This window comes from Pezoporus flaviventris, unplaced genomic scaffold (genome assembly GCF_033815535.1).
Source record: "Pezoporus flaviventris isolate CSIRO_AGI_PZ_B2104156 unplaced genomic scaffold, CSIRO_AGI_Pfla_v1 ptg000095l, whole genome shotgun sequence".
NCBI lineage: Eukaryota > Metazoa > Chordata > Aves > Psittaciformes > Psittacidae > Pezoporus > Pezoporus flaviventris.
The window spans coordinates 1,879,180-1,898,925 of NW_026892643.1; the positions used below are offsets into that span (position 1 = coordinate 1,879,180).

The 19,746-nt window shown below is 45.4% G+C and overlaps 1 protein-coding gene across 2 annotated transcripts in view; it reads right to left on the reverse strand.

The window, feature by feature from the left end:
• CLDN10 (claudin 10) overlaps window positions 1-19,746 on the reverse strand; it is a 56,092-nt gene that overhangs the window by 2,130 nt on the left and 34,216 nt on the right. The window contains exons 1-3 of one of the 2 annotated variants that reach the window (XM_061476263.1): window positions 11,706-12,024; window positions 5,114-5,275; window positions 4,868-4,949 (exon numbers count right to left, since the gene is read on the reverse strand). In XM_061476263.1, coding sequence (XP_061332247.1) covers window positions 4,868-4,949; window positions 5,114-5,275; window positions 11,706-11,925 — 464 coding nt within the window. In that variant the 5' untranslated portion in view covers window positions 11,926-12,024. Of the gene's footprint in view, window positions 1-4,867; window positions 4,950-5,113; window positions 5,276-11,705; window positions 12,025-19,746 lie in introns of those variants that run through there. The other variant, XM_061476264.1, reaches the window with a different exon arrangement.

The following is a 19,746-nucleotide window of genomic DNA, read 5'->3' on the forward strand; positions in this document are numbered from 1 at the left end:
TGTCTGGTCTATTCCCCGGCTCTTTGCCAGAGGTACAGCTCTTTAAAACACTTTCAGGATGACCTGCATTAGAGGACAGGCCCAACAGTCTCTTACTCCTCACTGTTAGGACAGATCGTGTGCCTCTCGCTCCTTCTTCTCTGCTCCAGTTCCTCCTTGAGGAAACCTTTATCTCTTCCTGACTCCTGGCATCCTGCACTGAAAACACAGGCCCCTGTCCCTGATTCAGCCACAGTTACTGGTCAGGTGCCTGCGCTGTTCAGGCCTTTGTTAGTAAGTCTGTTTATTTAGTGTAAGCTCTGGTGAGGTAGCCGAATGAAACCCTCCACTTGACAGCCTCCCTGTACAACCGAATGACTGTTCACAGTGCAGCTGCATGCTTTTCAGCTAGTTCTGAACACTTCCATGTGAAGAGACCCTAATTTCACATGAGCCAAAATACGTAACTGAAAGCACCTGTAAGCTGTTCTACAAAACTTGTGCCTTTACAAAGGTGACACCGCAGCAACACTCAGAAATTGCCTGTGAGCAGACACCCAGAAAATGATCTAGCAAATTCTGTAACAGGTTACACGAGGGTGAACACTGGCTGGAGAAGAAACAGATCACTTTTCCATGTTTCCTGAGAGTCTAACCAAAGGTTAAGCACAGACTTTAAAAAAACCAAAAAGGCACACAGGATAAAAAGCCACACTTGGGATACCAATCCTGGATGCTATGAATATCCAGGTTCAAGTCATTGCTGACTCAGGGACTTACTGCCAACAAGAGACGGAGACACTGGAGCTCAGAGGTAGCATACTGATGAGGGCTTGCTCCTGACTCTTCATGGCCCTGCTAATGCTCTAACCTCTAGGCTTCTTCATTTTCTGTCCACATCATCTAACCAGAGTTTTTATTTATCACCCCTTGCTAAAAAAAGGATCAGATTTCCCCAAACATTTTCAATACCCAGTGTGGGTGGGACGTAGGCACCCAACCCCCAGATTAAACCATAGCTCAGTTGCCTTGCACCCTAGGAAACTCTGCACCCGGCTTCTTCTGACTTGGTAATCTGACAAACGTGTACAGCTTTTATTCTAACTATTCTCACCTTTCTGATCATGGTTTTCACAAGACTTGATCAGATTTCTGTCTGCTCAAGGACTGGGGGTTCTCTGATTAGAAACGGGTATCTACGTCAGAGCTCCTCACCTAGGATCCCGTTATAGTCAACATGCAAGAAATTAATACACACAAAGTTCGCTTCTAGAACACCCCAAGGCACCTATTTTAACAATCTGTAAAGGCAGATCAAAGTGACTAACACCAATGTGAGGTAAGCCTCAGGCTAGGGACCCCTCAAACCCCACAGGTACTGCCAGAGCACCCCTAAAGTACATGGACCAGGGTTAGACTCCCCACGAAAGTCAGTGCAGACCACTGCAGAGCTGGAGAACATATCTGGACTAAGATTCAGTAAGGCTGTTGCTGTAACAACTTGCTTGCCAAGACCATTTGCCTAGAAACTGTGAAACACAAGATCATTTCCACATTTCCACCTAACAACACTGAACAGTTGGCCCAAGGCTAACATAGGAGAGGCTGAGGAGACAAACTGCCATCTCCCCTCCTGAAGCTCTTCAGTTGCACAGAAAAGAAATCAAGGTTACATTGGGTTTAATTGGGTAGAGAAGGGTTACCTGGCTGTTGCCTAAGCGTTGGGAAAGAAGACGGGGTGTCCTGCCTTTGTTCTTAAGATTGTTTCTACTTTGTAAGCAACGTTTGTTACTATATATATATATATATATATATGTGTGTGTTATATATAGTTGTTACTTTATATATATAGCTATTGTTACAACATGGATAAACAGGTTGCATATACAAACCCTTCTCAGGTGGTTGCCGCATGGCTAGATTAATGGGTTGCAGAGGTGGCCTGATTGGTCTTTCTTCCACATCTTTAAACAGATGAACAACTTTCTGATTTAGCCTGGTGCTTATGAGGAAGACTTAAAATTTTCACCTGTGTATCAATCTGAGTACGTGTTGTGGTTCAGGAAGAAAATAACTCTATCCCAGCTGAAATCAGGACATTACGGTCCCCTGGATTTTACCCAATCCATCTTTTCAGCATTTAAGAAGCCAACCCTAACCTCCCATCAAAATCCAGTATGTAAAAAAAACCCTTATCGTATGAAAAACCCCAACAGAATCAGCACAACTACCTGAGGGAAATGCACACTTTGAATGTCCGATTCTTATTCTTGCAATAAGAAAAAAATCCTTGGAAAATAAAAACTAGATTTAAATGTAACACTTTTAAATGTAATAGGTTTAAATGTGGAGAGAGGGCCTGTGTGAACTGTGCACAATCCATTCCAAGACAAGCAAGATGAAGGGAAATGATTCTCCATAAAAGAGAATGGGAAGTTAGTCAGATAATTTGGATGAACTAAACCCATTTATTAGTACGAATGATCATGCTTATGGAGTTCAAACTGTGGCAAGGGACAAAGAGGAAAAAGTCTAGAGAGGAGGGGGTTTTTAACTGGAAGTAGTAGAGTGACAAAATAGTTTCCTAAGAGAAACTGTGGGATGCAACGTGAACAAAACAGCAAGAGATGCATAGATTTTCCCTATTAGAGGTGTCTGAAGAAAAACTAAATCCACTTTGGCTGCAAGCACCAAGGTATCCCGTGCCGCAAAGCCAGCACGGGATACCTTGGCACAGGATGCCTCCAAGTGTGTTATTACGTATGGTCAAGCAATTCCTTTGAACCTGTCTTAAACTGACAATGCAAAAGATTGCATCGGGATACGAAATCCAGCCTAAGGTTTTTTTCTAAGTAAGGTGGGGTTTAGGCTGTCCTTTTGGTGCCTGTCATTCCTCAGTTAGGTACACCATTTAAACCAGGAGTCTATTGGGGAACAACTATAGGCAGGTGTCTGATTCCTCCTGCACCCATATGGAGGCAGGGTGCCTCTTCCAAATGCAGAAGGCTGGAGGGAAATTCTGACAGCCGAGATGATGCTAAACACCTTGTGTCACTTTGTTTATCCACTAACAGTATCTCAAGCTTGTCCTTAACACTGCCAGAATAACTTCAGGAGGGAAATGTGCAGTAAAAGGTGAAAGGCTGAAACCCTCTCAGTGAAGAGACAATGCCAAATCTTCACAATGTACAGTGAAGCAAATTAAATGCTTCCACAATGCATATCAGTTGGCAGATGGCAGTGAAATACATTACTCCAACATATTTTACACTGATAGAGAGGAAGATGCTGAATGCCACCATTAGCTTCATTCAACACAAGGCCATTGCATGAGCTCCACACACCATGCAGAACTCAAATTACAGCTTCTGGCTTTCCTCTCTGCCTTTATCTTTGCAGTCATGATTACGTGTGCCCACAGCTGAGCTATGCTGGTTGTCCAGGGAAAAAAGGAATTCCTGCAGAGGATGTTTTGCCACCTTTATTTCACTATTTCCCATTCCCTCGCAGTAAAAATCTACTGCCGGGTCTGCTTGCTCTTTTGCAGCAAAAGAGTGTAGGAATACAGTGTAGGAAAGGGACTTCTGGCAACAACCACGGCATTTTTCACTAGGGAACAGTAAGCCTGATGAATAATTAACTTTGGGCTATATAGACAGATCCATTTTCTTCACAGTACCACACAACCTTGTTTCTTTTGGAGGCCTTTTGATCCTGTCCTTACTGTACCAAACAAGCAGAAACTGTATTAGAATTATGGAGGAAACTAATATGAATTCATTTTCAAGATGGGACAGCCCTACTGCTGCAGGTGCCAGCCTACCGCAAATATGGATCCAGTTAATGTTATTTATTCAGACCATTTTCTTCCTATCAAGGAGAAACAGAAAATGCCCAGGGTTCCTTACTGAGCCCTTACTTGGGTCTCAGAGAAATGTATACCCAATGCTTGAAATATCCTGGAATCACCACCAAAAATACTTTGCAATTCTTGCCTTTAAAGATCACAGAATCATGGAATGGTTTGGGTTGGGAGGGACCTCAAAGACCACCCAGTTCCAACCCCCTGTCATGGGCAGGGACACCTTCCACTAGACCAAGTTGCTCAAAGCCCCATTTAAAGATAAATCTACATTATGTAAGAAGCCAAAATAGTAAAGTCTTTGATGCTGTAATTCACAGCCAGTGTTTTCAGACCTGGTAGTGAACACGTGATCCAAAATCCAAGCACTGGTTTGTGAATTGCTGCCTATGTAGGTCCTAAGAACTTGCACAACCTTAAATGGAGTCTTTAGGGATGCTCTTTATTTCTGGTATGGATCCTGTTGTGCATATAAGATCATGGATTACAACAAGATTTATGATCCAAATTTCAGTCACCTGGATTTGAACATCTGTCAGTGAAAAGTCCACACAGCCTGCAGAAACCTCTCTTCAAGAGGAGTCAGGACTGCGCAGTGCTCAACACCTTTATGGAAACCACCTCTCGAAAGCTTGAGGAAATAATTTTCTTCCTCTTGTATTGAATGATGCACCCAATGAGTGCCTGTCTTGTGCAATCCTTTTGCTGCACGTCTGACAAAACCACAAGCTTCACTTCTGATTAACCCACTCTGCTCTGCAGTAAGCAGGGCAGAACCCTGCTAAGCTCCAATGAGCCTGGGCACAAAGATGACAGAGCAATAAATCACCCTACCGGCAGGTTAAATTATTAAATCTCAGCACATGGATACTCCAGTTGGAAAACGTGATCAAGTAAAACTGCAGCCCACTCTCCTCCTCCGCCATAAAGGAGAAGCACACGCTCTGTCTAAAAGGGCTCTGGTGCACAGTACGAAACTTAAGGTCTACATCTTTGAAAGATTTATGGGTATAGGAAAGTACTTACTTTTGTGCAACAAAAGAAGGATCAAAGAACTCAGACGTAATCCTGTTTGCATACAGGGAACAACTAGTCATAGAGCACAACCCTGAAAAGCATAAGACAAACCATTCAGTGGAGCCAGCAGAAGAGCTTTGGGCCTGACCCTGAAGCCAATGAAGTCATGGAGAATTGTGCCCGGATTTCTGCGGAAAAGAAGCAGCTCTGATATGACTTCAAATACGTAAACTTAGAGACATAAAATATATTTACCAGAGAGTATGAAAATCAGTCCGGCTAAACAAGCTATTTTTGCTTTAGTCTGATCAGAGCCTCCAACTTTAGTGCACTTCATCCCAACCAGTCCAAAAATGGCACCGAAGAAGCCCAGGCACACGGCGGAGATCATCAGTCCTCTGCAGGCTTGGATGTAACCTGCAGTGAGAAAGAGTAAGGCTAATGTGAGAACTGGGACCACAATGGGTTTCACTGTAGCTCCTCTCCCTCCGTGCAGTGATAGGCACTCTTCACTATTGCAAATCCAGTCAGACCTTGGCTGGACTGATGTCAACTTGCCATTCATTGAATATATTCTTCAAAGTGACGTGTGCCCTTCACATGGCATCATCACCTGAGCCCAGTTTATAAGAGACACACTATGGTATACAGGGCTGCGAAAAAATAATCCCATTGTATAGTATCTGCAAGAGGTTGTACCCAAGAGGTTTTGAAGAGCAGCTCCACATGGTCTGTGCAATAGCTGTCACAGGTTCCAGAGCTACTCTGTGTGCATAAAATAAGTCAGTCTTCTTGTGTGTATGTTGCAAATGTAATACAACTGGCAGCAGGTTGGCAGCAGTGACACTGGCTGGGGTCCTGGGCCTGCCTGTACATGCCACTGATTTGGAGTGGATTCACCAAGAAGGCCCGCATTCTGCAAGAAAATCACATGCTTGCTCAGCTTCACAGACGGCAGTAGACCCTTGAGATAAAACAAACCACTGTCATATGTAAGCCTGGACAAATGGCTTTTGGCTGGCTTTAGCTACATACAGCTTTGCTGTGCTGGCTGACACTGCCCTGAGCTGGCAGAGCCTTTCAGCAGGACAATGGGCTGCTTGGCCTCTTCTCTCTTCCAAGAATATCTTGTAATTGAAAGACTGTGATAATCTCATATCACTGTTCACAGGGTGGAATGCTGCAATCTTACACAGCTGAATAACCATCACAAGATGTTTTTCTTTATAACCTGTTGTTACATCTCATTTAAAATGAAAATGTACTTCCACTATTGGGGCATTCATTGTTTTCGCTTTGATCTCCAGTCAGTGAAAATGTTGAGAGCTAAACCACGTTTCCATTGCCTATTACAGCAAATTTTACATAATAACAAAAGATCACCATCCCTCATGCATAAAAGTCTTTCATATATAGGAAATAAATATATAAAGGCAGGAAATAGAGGACATCTAATAAAAATAGAAGGCAGCAGATTCCAAACGAAAAGCGTGTTTGTTCATATAACAAAGTTGTGGAACTCCTTTCCATACGGTATGTGGATGCTAAAGGTTTACAGAGATTCAGAAAGAGACTGCATACATTCATTAAAGAGAAATCTGTGTCTGGCTGGCAGGCCCTTGCGCTGCAGGTGGCTACCACTGCTGCCTGGCTGCCTTCTGCTCTCCTTAGTGCCAGCCACTTTAGCCGCTGCTGGAGGCCAATGGGCTCCAGGATGACCACTCTGTGTTCGAAGAGTGTTCAACATGCACACGCACCCACCCTTAATTCCCAGCTTTGTGCAACACGCAGCACACAAGAAGCAATTTGTGGCACATAACACCCTGTTTCACCATTCCTACTGAATTCAAGTGCTGTGCTGCACACAACTTACTGGCATATATCTACCTCTGTTGGCATACATAGACTATCTTCCATTTGCAACATGTTTTTGTAGCCCATCTGTTATAGAAACACAATGGTCCATGACTGTAACTGTCATACGACTCGCATGTTGGAACGTAAGAGACAGAGTCATTTGTGCCAGACTCAAGCCTGAAGAAAGCAGTTCTGCTTTGTTAATTTTTTGCTGTAGGCATGGAAAAATTGGCTTTTACTACTTTTGGTGGTGTGTGATGTATTTCCTGTAGCACAAAGGTAAAGCAGGAGAGGAAGACTGGCAAAGAAGCTATTATTTTTGACAGGTCCAATTTATTGACACTGTTAGCAGCTAATTGACACATTAAAGTGCTGAACCATGAACACATTTACCCGGAGGTCCTGTAAACTTTTATTTATGCCCAAACCTCCTAGGAGAAACAGTAAATATTCACCCCAAACAAAATAACCAGCATATGCTGGGAACCACAGGGCTGAAATTTAGCAGTTCCTGAAGGTCAGTACACGGTTTTACAATAGGTAGAGGGTAGTGAGACAGCAAGAAATAATTAACTCACTCACCCAGAAATCATTTTCAATTATAAACAGCGTGAGCTGGAGGCCTGCTCAGTTCTGCTGAATGAATAACCTTCCTCACTAAATATTTCACCAAATTGGGCAGGGCAGCTGCAGCGGGATGTGTTTCAGCTCACCACAGCAATCACCCAACTGGCACATGTTTTTAGAACAAAATGTATGGAAAAGTTAGATCACAATCTACACCAGTAACATGGAAGAGCAGAAGACCCTGTCAGTCCCACTAAGTTGATTGGAGCATTAGGAAGCATCAAAGGGTATAATCAACCTTTTCACCAAATCCGGCTTCCTGTTTCATGGACCTGAGGTTAAAACTATGTATAGCATTTGGCTGTAAGAGTAATTAAACTTCTTCTTTGCCTCCTGGAAAGCAAGAACATTACACTGCTTACTAAGGCTTATCATTCAGAGAAATGTAAAGGGGAGCTGCCTATTTCTTCACATTCCTCCACTCAAGACCAAAGACCATCCCCCTTCCAAATGTCTATTGTCTGTATTTATGCCAGCTCCTGCAGGAAGTTTGTTCTATATGTACTGACCACCCAAATGAAGCTCCCAAGCAACAAACCCCCATGTGTTTCAAGCAGACAAGCAAACATGCATTACTCATAAAGTCATGTTTAGCAGCATTCCAAGAGAAACCAATTTCAAGGCTTTTTTTTTTTTTAAAACAAATGTGTTTTGTCTTGCATTCAAATTAATCTTTCTAGAACTTCATCTTTCTTGCCTCGCTGCTCTCATGCTTGCCTCTCATGCTCACAAAGAGTTAGGAGGAATTCATATATCCATATCATATAACACTCAGAAATAAATAAATAAATATATATATATATATATATGCGCCACGCTCTGGGGACTGTCACTTTCACAGTAAATGCCTCTGGTGGCATCTTGAAGTCTGCATCATATGAAATATAAGAGGTTGCCTTACAGATAAAGCACAGATTCCTTCCAGAAGTACACACCTATTGCTTTTGTGTGTTCTCCTAAGCTCTAATACCCTCTTTTAGCTCATAAATACATTTTTGTTCTTGCAAAAGGTCATTGGATCCATTGCTGGAGACATGGAAACTGGTACGTCCTCATTTGCAGAGGTGATTTCATCACTAAGTTTCCACCCATGCCCAGTAGCACACAAAAGTAAACCTGAAGTGTTTTTGAGTCCCACAGACAGCAAGAACATTTTTGCTTGCACACAGAATGTGGGGCTGGCTCCTTAACAAGGGCTGGCCAAATTGATTATGTATGCATAAAGGTGGAAGGGTATCACATTCAATTTTCTCTGGTGGCCACTCTCGTGGTGGCCACTCTTGTGGTGGCCTGAGAGCCACTGAGGCAGCCCCAACACAATACCACCCTCAGCAACCTGGGGAACACAGCCCAAGACCAGTTTGTGATGCAAACTAAAACAAGGGTAATGGGGAACCATCTCTGGATCACTCTGACCTGAATTATGACACTGCTCCTGAGGAAAGAAGGACTTCTTCTGCATCCCATGGGAGAGCCTCAGCCACTGGCATAGTGAGAGCCTGATTTCTTACCTGCCGTTTTGCCTCTGATCCTCTGGCAGACCTGAGCAGTCTCTCTGGACAAGAAGTCCAGCAAAACTCAGAGGTTTCAGGTTTGACAAAAAAACATTTCCGTAGAAGAGGAATCACTCTGTGAGGCAAATCCTCTCCAGATCCATGAGGAAAGAATGGAGCAGAACCACCTTTCCCTGGGGCAGCAAAAGTATTTCTAGTAATTTCCCAGTCCTGCCCTACCATTTGGAGGAGAGCTACATGTCATTGCTATATATATCTCTACAGGGTTATTGCTTCCGCTCACAAACATTTGAGGGAAAATGGAAAGTCAGATCTGCCTTTTTTTATGTCTTCTGAGTCCCCCATCTGGGGATGGAATGAAGAATCATAGATTTATAAAATAGTTTGGGTTGCAAGGGACCTTCAGAGGTCACCTAGTTCAACCCCCTGGCAATGAGCAGGGACATCTTCAACTAGAAGTTCCCATGCTCCTGATCCCAGGGACTGGGATCCAGCTTAGCCACTGAAGTCAGTGCGAAGAAGAAGAGGAGGGAAGGAAGAGGCTACTTGAGGGGTGAGGCTGATTCAGCTTCATGCTGACACACCAATCCTAAGCTATGCGTGATGCACCACAGCCCCTGCACTGGGGAAGGGTTTGGGTCAAAAGGGGAATGTACACACCCACTGTCGGGCGCTGACGGGTTCCCAGTAGGGCCTGTAACCATGAGGAGGGCAGTCCAGGCTAGGCTAGCTACTGAAAACACCTCTCACTCTGGTGGGTGCCCTTTTGCTCCATCCCTCACTGCCTGGCCGGAGCTGGGGGTTATGTTAGCCTCTCTCCAGCATGACTTTCATTCATGTTGTGTCTGGGAATGAGGATCTCACCCCATAGCATTTAGAGATGTCACTGAGCAACACTGAAGCCAAGAACCTTCCGCTACTGATAAACACCCTGGCCAGGAGCCTGGGATATAGCCCTTCCAGAGAAGCATGTCAGATTGACTTCTGCCCTAAATGAGTTAGTGCTCTGATGGCTGCTTCACCTGTGAAGAAGATGCCTCAGAAACTCATTTATTGGGGAAGTTGTTGGAACTTGTTACCCAACGCACAAGCTTTCAACACACAAGTGTTTGGAGAAAGGGATGGTAAGGACTTTGCTGTCAAGTTTCTTCTTTGGAATTTCAAATGTTCCCAATTCTATACATGTTGTAACTACACTTCTCTTACTCTAAAACCCAGATTAACCCAAAACTAAAAGAACAGCTGAACAATAGATTCAGTGGATCTGAAAGGTTACGCACCAGCGATCACTCTGTGCCTGCCTGCACCAGACCACAGCTCCTTGCCCAAGCCTGGAAACCGTATTCTTGGCTGCTGCACTTGGCCATAAAGTGACTGGTGCAAATGGAGGCCCACCAGCTGTTCCACCCCTTCGGAGGAACCAGTAACCCCCTCTGTCACCATGGGGCTGTGTCAAGAGAAGGTCTGGGGTATGCTACTTCTCTACCCAAAGGAAGCATCCTGCAATAGTGATGCTTAAAAGGATGCCTGCACTACTTCTTTTTAGTATTTTGACATATTTTAGCCCTACAGAGGTTTTCTGATATTGATATTAATTAGCTTCATGACAATATTAATCCCTGTAATGATAATATTTATCACTGTTAGTGATTTCATTAACACACTTTCATTTAAGCAAACCTTTCACTACAAAATCCACCCTCAGACTCCACTGCAGAGAGAATGTCTGGCCAGACTGTGAACAGTAGGCCTGATTTTTTATATCAAAGCCCCTGGGACATTGTATGTTGCGTTGTTACGGCTATAAAAAATTGGAAAATGTGCCATGATTTTAAAAACTTTTGCTCCCTTTCTCTATAGCCATTCCTGAGACTATGTAAGCTGATGACATCTGCACCTTCCCTGTTTCTGCCAGCCATAAGGAAGTGTTCAAGGCCAGCCTGGATGGGGTTTTGAGCACCCTGGTCTAGTGGAAGGTGTTGCTGCCTGTAGTAGGGGGTTGGGAACTGGATGACCTTTAAGGTCCCTTTCAACCCCAATCATTCTATCATAACCAGTGCAGATTTATCAACTGAAAGTCCAGTTGCACAGATTTCCTGCAGTGACAGTTTCCCGCTAGGCCTTCCTTAAAGAGCAAAAATGTTTCCCCTCAACCAAGGAAGGGACACCCCACTAACTCGGCCTTTAGTTTTAGGCACTGCAGCAAAACTCTCAGCTTTACACAAAATAACTCTGTTGTAAAACTATGCCTTGCTTCTGCATACCTTTGCATCCCTTACTGCCCCAAGCTTTTGCACTGTCATTTATCAACGACGCAATTACATCCCAGTTAATAACCGCTTAGCAAGAGAAGCAAAGGAACATTAATTAAAACAAAACGACGCCAAGGCTTGTTCTTCTCCACCGACCATTGCATGGCTGGCGAAGCCATAGGAAAAGAGGAATGTCACGACGGTCGGGAAATAAACCAGCAAGAAAAATTCCTCTGCATTCTTCTTGTGTCAAATCCACACGCATGGAGTCTTCCGATGGGGGAAAAACAAGAAGGCAGTGAGAGAAGCTAAACCGGGCGGTTGGGCTCCAAATACAACCTCAATCGGCAGGTTTTAGGGGTTAAAAGACACTTCCACGGGCGTGCACAGCTAGTGCTCTGCCACCTGCTAGGGGACATGAGGGCACTTGCCTTCCCGGGGTCCCAGCCGCCCCCCCGGCCCTGCTCACAACCCCCCGGACCCCCGCTGCCCGCCGGCCCCGCCGGGAGGAGCCCCGGAGCCCCCAGCCCTGCAGACCGGCACGGAAGGTGAGATGTGTGGTAGGGAAATTGGGATGGGGTTCGGCGGGAGCCTGACCGTCCAGCGCCAGCATGGATGGGAAGTCCTTGCAGTTGGAGACGCCGGTGGAGTCGGTCACACAGGTCTTCCAGAGGTTGGCCCAGAAGGTGGCGGTGGTGATGACCGTGCCGTCGATGGTGGACACCTTCCAGTAGTCGGTGGGCAGCGTGGAGGAGACCAGCACCCAGCCCGAGATGGTCAGCAGGAAGGCGATGATCTCCGCCGACGTGCTCGCCATGGGCCCGGCAGCAAGCAGTCAGCGGGCGGGCGGGCAGCGGCGCGGAGCCGCGGCGGCGGCAGCCCGGGAGCGGCGGAGACCCGGCGGCGGCAGCAGCGGCAGCGGCTGGGGCAGGCGGAGCGGAGCCCGGAGGAGCGGGGCGGTGGCGGCGGCAGCCCTGGGCCGCGCAGCCCAATCAGCAGAGGGAGCTCCCGGAGCCCCCCCGCCCCGCCCGGCCCGGCCCCCGGCGCCTCCCCGGGGTCCCCCGGCCGCGCCCCGGAGCGGAGCGCCCCTCGCGGGGGCAATAAAGAACAGCCCCGACACCAAAGCCCCGGGCAAACAGCGGGGCGGCCCCTAAAGAGGCTTTGGGTTCTCCCTGCCCCGCAGGTGAGCGTCGCAGGGAGAGCGGGCAGCCTCGCGGCAGATGCTTCCTTAGCATTAGTAGTTTCAGGTTTGCATCTCCTTCTGCATGTAGACGCTCTCCTTTTCCCCTTCCAAAATAGCCGTGCGGGGGTTAGTTCTGAGCAATGCTTGTAGAAAACATATGTGCCAACCATATCGAGCGCTCCAGGTTCATACGAGGAGGTAAGCTTTTGAAATGACATAGCAAGGCTTTTTGAACACTCTGGATTTCATCTGTGCTCCTGTTACTACCCATCCACAGAGGATACAGCTTTTAATAGCTGGTTTTGCAATGTGTAGTGATGAACTGGGCTTTTCTATCTCAGTCTTAATGCACTGGCATTTGAGCCTGCAGCTCGCATGGCTGAAATTATCCACCATGGCTTCTCCTCTTTTTCTAAGCTGTTTACTTTCTACATCAGTAATATATTTGCCATTGATGTGGAAAGTACACTGCCGGTCTTTACTTTCCTCCTATTTATTTCAAAACTATTGTTACAATTTCTAAACCTTTTTGCCAGCCAGGCAATCAGTGGAGGATAAGAAGCCACATTTACATCATTATTCTTCTGATGAATGCTCTTTGTTTTTTCCATGTGGACACAAACCCGGATGTAATCATCTTATAGACATTAAAAAGAAAAGGGGGGGGGAGGGGAAAAAACCCAGCTACAGTAAGGTGTACCCTGGGGTGTGTGTCAGAGTTCAGTGGGAGCAGGGTGCTGATCTGTTAATGCCCCAGCAGGATAAAATGGGGTCCACAGCCACATTTACTGATGTGGTGGCTTTCTGCCTGCTCTCTGCCTCCTAGGTACTCTCCGAATACTCTCCAAGTCTTACCTACATGACATTATAATCCAAGTTCCTCTAGAGAGGGACTTTTTATAAGGGCCTGTGGTGGTAGAAAAAGGCGAAACAGCTTCAAACAGAAAGAGGATAGATTTAGATTAGACATTAGGAAGAAATTCTTTACTGTGAGGGTGGTGAGACACTGGCACAGGTTGCCCGGAGAAGCTGTGGATGCCCCATCCCTGGCAGTGTTCAAGGCCAGGTTGAGTGGGGCTCTGAGCAACCTGGTCTTGCGGAAGGTGTCCCTGCCTGTGACAGGGAGGTTGGAACTGGATGAGCTTTAAAAGTCCCTTCCAACCCAAACCATTCTGTGATTCCATGACTTATTGTAAGGCCTGGCAGCAAAAAGCTAAAAAAAAAAAAAAAAAAAAAAGAAAGAAAAAAAAGGTGTTTTGTTTTGTTTTTAATCTTTGCCACTAGGATAGCACTTTGAGCTCTTGCAGACTGGATTTCTCTTGGTGGTGGAATGCTAGGCCAATCCAAGCAGCTATCAGCTGGGATCTAATCCAGGAGACTTGAGACCAGGTCTGGGTCATTGTGTTTTCTTGATGTGGGGAGCTGACCTATTCTTTTGTTGATAACACTGCTCTAGTTGGTGTAAAGCTTGTTGAATCCAGGGACTAGTGCCTGGGCAAGTTTTGGCCAGAGCCCATCAGAGGTTTTCAGTGTACTGCCACACTATAACCAGCAGGCTGGAGCGAGCTTTGCAGGATAGGGGCACAACCTGGAGACTTCTATGTCTGAACCCCAGGGAAGAAGAGGAGAAGGAAGAGGAGATTCCTGACAAGTGCAGGCATCCCTTCCCACAGGGCCTGTGAAAGGGGCAGGCTAGGTGGGTGACCCTGCTGAAGGGGGTAACCAACCCTGCTGAAGCTGCTGTGGGCTCTGACTGTGATCTTCAGCAACCAAATCTGCTGTCCCAGACCACTGTACTTTTAACAGAGCTGGGCTTTGGCTATGATGTGCAGCACGGATCCATGTGTTTCTGACAGGCACCCATCTACTGACAGGGACTTCAGAGGGAGCCCATGAAGGTAGCTTAGGACAGATGAAACTAATTCCACCTCAAACCCACTCTCTGCCTGTCAGTAAGGACCATTCCAGCAGGGCTAATTTCATAGGATCATAGAATGGTTCAGGTTGGAAAGGACCTTAAGATCATCTAGTTCCAACCGCCCCTGCAATGGGCAGGGACACCTCACACTAAACCATCTCACCCAAGGCTTTGTCCAACCTGGCCTTGAACACCACTAGGGATGGAGCATTCACCGCTTCCCTGGGCAACCCATTCCAGTGCCTCACCACCCTCACAGTAAAGAACTTCCTCCTTATATCCAACCTGAAAATTTATATATTCATTTCCTTGAAAACCCCATTTTATCCAGAATATGTAAAGTGGTCTCAGCATGTATGAGACCCAGGCTCACTTTAGCTCCAGGGAAAGGCTCCTCTTTTCTACTCCTGATACTGCTGCTTCTGAGGATGTTTGTGTTACTGGTCCAGTTGTTACTGTCTTTCCCATCTAAAATCAAACATGGAGTTCAGCTTCTGATCTCACCTGTGGTGGTGTAAACCCAAAATGACATTGTTCACAGCTGAGTATTCCCCCCTTGTTGAAGAGTAAGGGAAGTTGGAAGAGATAGACTTCCCCTTTGGCATTTTCTTTGTGTTGGCTGGGATCTGCAGGGATTAGACATTGGAAAACATTCATCTGTGAGGCTGTTTCTCCCCTTATTACATTTCCAGCTCCTCTCTCTTGTGCAACTCCAAGTCCCTCTGTCATGAGTTTAACTCAGACATCTTCCAGCTTCCAGTCTTCCAGAAAACAATGGTCCCTTTTCTCTCTGTTCCTGTGGTAGGAGCTTAATATCCATATGAAGACATGCCTGTAACTCCCTTCAACATCTGTCTTTCTGCCACCAGCTTTGGCTTTTCCTACTTGGCTTTCCTTACTATTTTAAACGTATACAGTAGAGTGAAAGACTTGGCCTTTGCTTTGCTTCTTGCTCCTGTGTTTTGGGACAGGCTGTGACTCGTGATCTTTTTGGAAGTTCTTCAGACCACTGTGGGACTGCTTCCTGTTCTTTTCTGTACATCAGATCATTGCATTAACACGGTTTTGCACTGGGTCATTTGAATGAATGTGGATTTATTCCCTCAGACTGAGAAAGAAAAGTACTCACACCTTTTTGTTAGAATATCAACCCTTGTGGTTCATTTTCTGTAGGAAGTCTCATTGACTCTTGGGCATAAAAATGGCATTGGGAGTGGGAGTTATTAGTAAGTGCTTAGAATTGACTATTTCAATTAAAAGGGACCTACAGTGATCATCTAGTCCAACTGCCTGACCACTTTGGGGCTGGCCAAAAGTTAAAGCATGTTGTTAAGGGCTTTGTCCAAATGGCTCTTAAACCCTGATAAGCTTGGGGCATCGACCACCTCTCTAGAAAGCCTGTTCCAGTGTTTGACCACCCTCTTGGTAAAGCAGTGCTTCCTAATGTCCAGTCTAACCATCCCCTGGCAGAGTTTTGAACCATTTCCACAAGTCCTGTAACCGGGTATCAGGGAAAAGACATCAGAACTTTCCTCTCCACTTCCCTTCCTCAGCCTTGTTGCCCCTCAGCCTCCTTCTCTCCAAGATAGACAAGCCTACGAGGTCCTCAGCTGCTCCTCATAGGACATTTCTTCCATCCCTGCCAGCAGCTTTGTTGCTCTCCTCTGAATGTATTCAAGGACCTTCATGTTGTTGTTAAATGGTGGGGTCCTGAACTGCCCACAGTACTCAAGGTGAGCCTACGCCAGCTCTGGATACAGTGGGACAATTACCCCTTTTGACCAGCTGGGGATGCTGTGTTTGATGCACCCCAGGATGTGGTGGTTTGCTCTCCCAGCTGCCAGGTCTCACTGCTGACTACTATTGAGCCTGTTGTCAAAACAGCACCTCCAGATAGCCGTCTGCAGGGCTGCTCTCCAGCCACTCCTCTCTCAATCCATACTTGTGCTTGGCATTGCTATGTCCTAGGTGCAGAGTCCAGCATTTTCACTTGCTAAATTTCATCCCACTGACGATTGCCCAATGCTCCAGTCTATCTAGATCCCTTTGCAAGACCTCTTGTCCCTCAGGAGAGTCAACAGCACCTCCCAGTGTGGTATCATCAGCAAACTTGCTAATAGTGTGTTCAACTCCCACATCCAGATCATTGATAAATATATGGAATAGGACTGGCCCCAGAACTGAACCCTGAGGAATGTCTGAGGTAACCAGTTGCCAGCCAGATGTAGCCCCATTCACTACAACCTTTTGAGCTCTGCCCTTCAACCAGTCCGTCACCCCATGCACTGTGAGCCTGCTCTCCTCACAGTTGGACAACTTGTCTAGAAGGATGCTATTGAGGGACAGTACCAAAAGTATTACTGAAATCCAGAAAAACTACATCCACCACCTTCTCTTCACCCACTAGGTGGGTGACCTTACTGTAGAAGGATATCATATTAATTAAACAGGATTTTCCCTTTGTGAATCCATGTTGACTGTGCCTGATGATTACATTGTTATTTAGATGCCTTTCAGTAATACCCAGTATAATCTTCTCCGTAAATTTTCCAGGAACTGAGGTTAGACTAACAGGTCTGTAGTTCCCCTTGTCTTTCCTCACGCCCTTCTTGTAAATTGGAATTATACTGTCTAACTTCCACTCAGGAGGGACCTCCCCAGATTCCCAGGATTTTTGAACTACATGTATTTTACAAATCAGAATTGAATATTATTCAATGGTTGGATTTTCGTAATGTACAAAAGATTATTGTATTGCTAAGTACAGAAGAGTACTTCAGAAACAGCTTTGCTCTCCAGTCTCAGATACAGGATATTATTTTAGCTGTTGCAGGATCAAAATCACAAGCAATCGTTATTGCCTCATAAGTTAAACACTGGATGACAACAGCATTTGTTCTGCAGCCAGGATAAGCAGGCTAGGGTCGTCATGCCTTTGTTCCGCAGTAATTTTTCTTGTAATTTTACCATGCATAGGTTGGGCAACTTGGGACTTTTTCATGGCTCTGCCATCTTATGATTTCCAGGGTGCATAGAGCACTGGTGTAAGAAGAAAACCCCCACCAACTTTATCTTTCTAAGCCTGAAGGACAACTTCCTTGTTTGCTAGGGTTTCCCTGAGGATTTGAATGCTGAAAGGTAAGGCAGACATGCAGGGTATATAGACAGGCTTGTAAGAGTGTTATCACCTGGGCAAGGTCAGGTCCACTGTCAATAATAGATCTGGGGGATACACCTCAAATTGGCATATGCGTTAGAGGAGATAGACGCAATCGTAAAAGGAGGAGGCTTCTGCATTGTGCAGAACAAAAAGTACCACCTAAAAAGTGAGCAGCCAGATCCTTTAAAGGAGAGCAGACACAGAATGTTTCTGTGTCATCTGAAAAAATCCATCAGAGTGGGAACATCAGTTAATAATCACCAGTCAGTGCTGGTGGGGTCACCACTGCTGTTTTTCTTAAGCTACCAGAAATGAGTTACACTGAATTACTGCACACCTTTTGTGAAGTGCCAGGATAAGAATGATTTTGAGGTATGCAGTTCATATATTACGTAACAAAAAGTAAAAAATTAATAGGAAGTGACAACCCAAAGCATTTTAAAGGAATGAAAAATTGCATTCCGCAAGCCAATAAACTTTCCCCTCTCCCATTCTGTGCAGCATGTTCGGACATTGCAGGCTTTGTTTCTTGACACTGAGATAAATGCAGTGTTTCTTTCTTCTTTTTTTTTCCTTTCAGCTCAGCTTAAGTTTGCTGAAAAAGCCGGTGTTGCTCCCTGAAAGTTTGCAATATAATGCTTTAAAAATAGATATAACCTGTTTAACAAACTGAGCAGGAAATGTGAAGCAGTGCATCTCCTACTTTACTGGAGATGCATTCCTCCTGGCCAGCAGTACAGGTGCAGCTCTCGAGCTTCAGAAGTTGCCTCCATGTCAAGTTAAGTTTTACTGAACACAAGTAGGTTGCAGTGGAAAGGAGAGAAGCTTTCAGACTGATCTTTAGAACGTTTGGCCCTATGTAATGCGATTTAGAAAGGGTTTGCATAATAAAAGAATACTGTATCTAATGGAATTTGAAAGGATTTAGTCGAGGTGGGAGGCAGATGAGCAAATGTCTTTCCAAAACAGCCAGTGTTCAGAAGCAATCCTTGCAGTGATCCATAAAGATGAAGAGGTTGAATTCTGCCTGGTGTCTGAGCTGCATGCCAGAGCTGAGACCATGGTGTTTCCAGAGTGGGAATGCTTTCCAACCAAGTGCGTCCTCTGCCCTTGTGTGCCAGAGCTGCTCTCTGCTGTTTCCTGAGCACTTGGTAGATGTGGGCACAGGGAGTCTGTCAACTTTTGCAGGTATTGGGATAGCTCCCACTTAGAGGATTTGGACAAGCCTGAGCCAACCCTCTGGGAGGAGCACAGCAGGACAAGGGCTGTGAACTGGGACATGGAAAATTCCCATTAGGTATTAGGAAAAAAATCTTTTACCATGAGGATCGTTGTAAACAATGAGGTCGAGCACTGGAGTGGGCTGCTCAGAGAGGCGGTGGGATCTCCCTCCTTGGAGATGCTCTAGACTTAACTGAACATGACCCATCTGATTAGATGTGTTTTGGACTAGATGACCTCTGGACATCCCTGAATTATTCTATTACCCTATGATTTTGTTACCTCACTGAATCAAATACAGTGGCTACCATTGGAAAAAATTTACCTCTGCGTAAATAAGTGGAAAAGTAGATATATGTATGGCTGATATGAACTGAAATACACATATATGTGAAAAGAAGATTTCAGTGTATGGCTTAAATAACAGGGCAGCAGGGACCACATGCAATCATATTCTGAGCTTAAGAATAATATGCAATCATTAGTGCACCAGTGTGCCACTTAAAGCTATAATAAGCACTGCAGTATCTCTATCTGCAAGGAAGCTCTTCCCCATGCCCTCCTCTGGTTCCTCACCCCAGTTTCCACAGCGGCCCTTTATTTACTCAGAGAAGGGTTGTGCCATAAAGAAGATGGTGTGCTTTACCGCCTCTGGCCCTACTGTTTATCAGACACCAATTGTACCGGCTGGTGGCATAGAAAGATTTTGTTTAACTGACAGCATGAAAACCACAACCTGGAGCAAAGCAGCTCCTGTAGCGTGACTCAATTTGAGAGCAAACGGCCTGGGATCAAAAAAAAAGTCATGGTGACAAAGCGGAGTTAAAAGCTGACTTAGATCAACATTCTCAAGCAGCTCAGAAACAAAGGGAATAAGGAAATAATACTGTGTGACTCTTTTGATAGATATAGATTAAAAAAAATTGATAAACAGGTTGAAATGAATGTACATTTGATCCATCAGCAGTACTGATGGGTCCCACTGGTTTGATTTGGTTTCTGAAGTGAGGTGTGTATTTGAAATGGAAGTGATAGCCAGACCGATTTGACAGAAGTCAGTGAAAAGAGGGGCTGCCTGCAGGCATAGAAGCTCTTTGATAAAGAGGACAGATTTAAAGTCAGATTTAAACTTCCTCTCAAATGAAACTGACAGCAA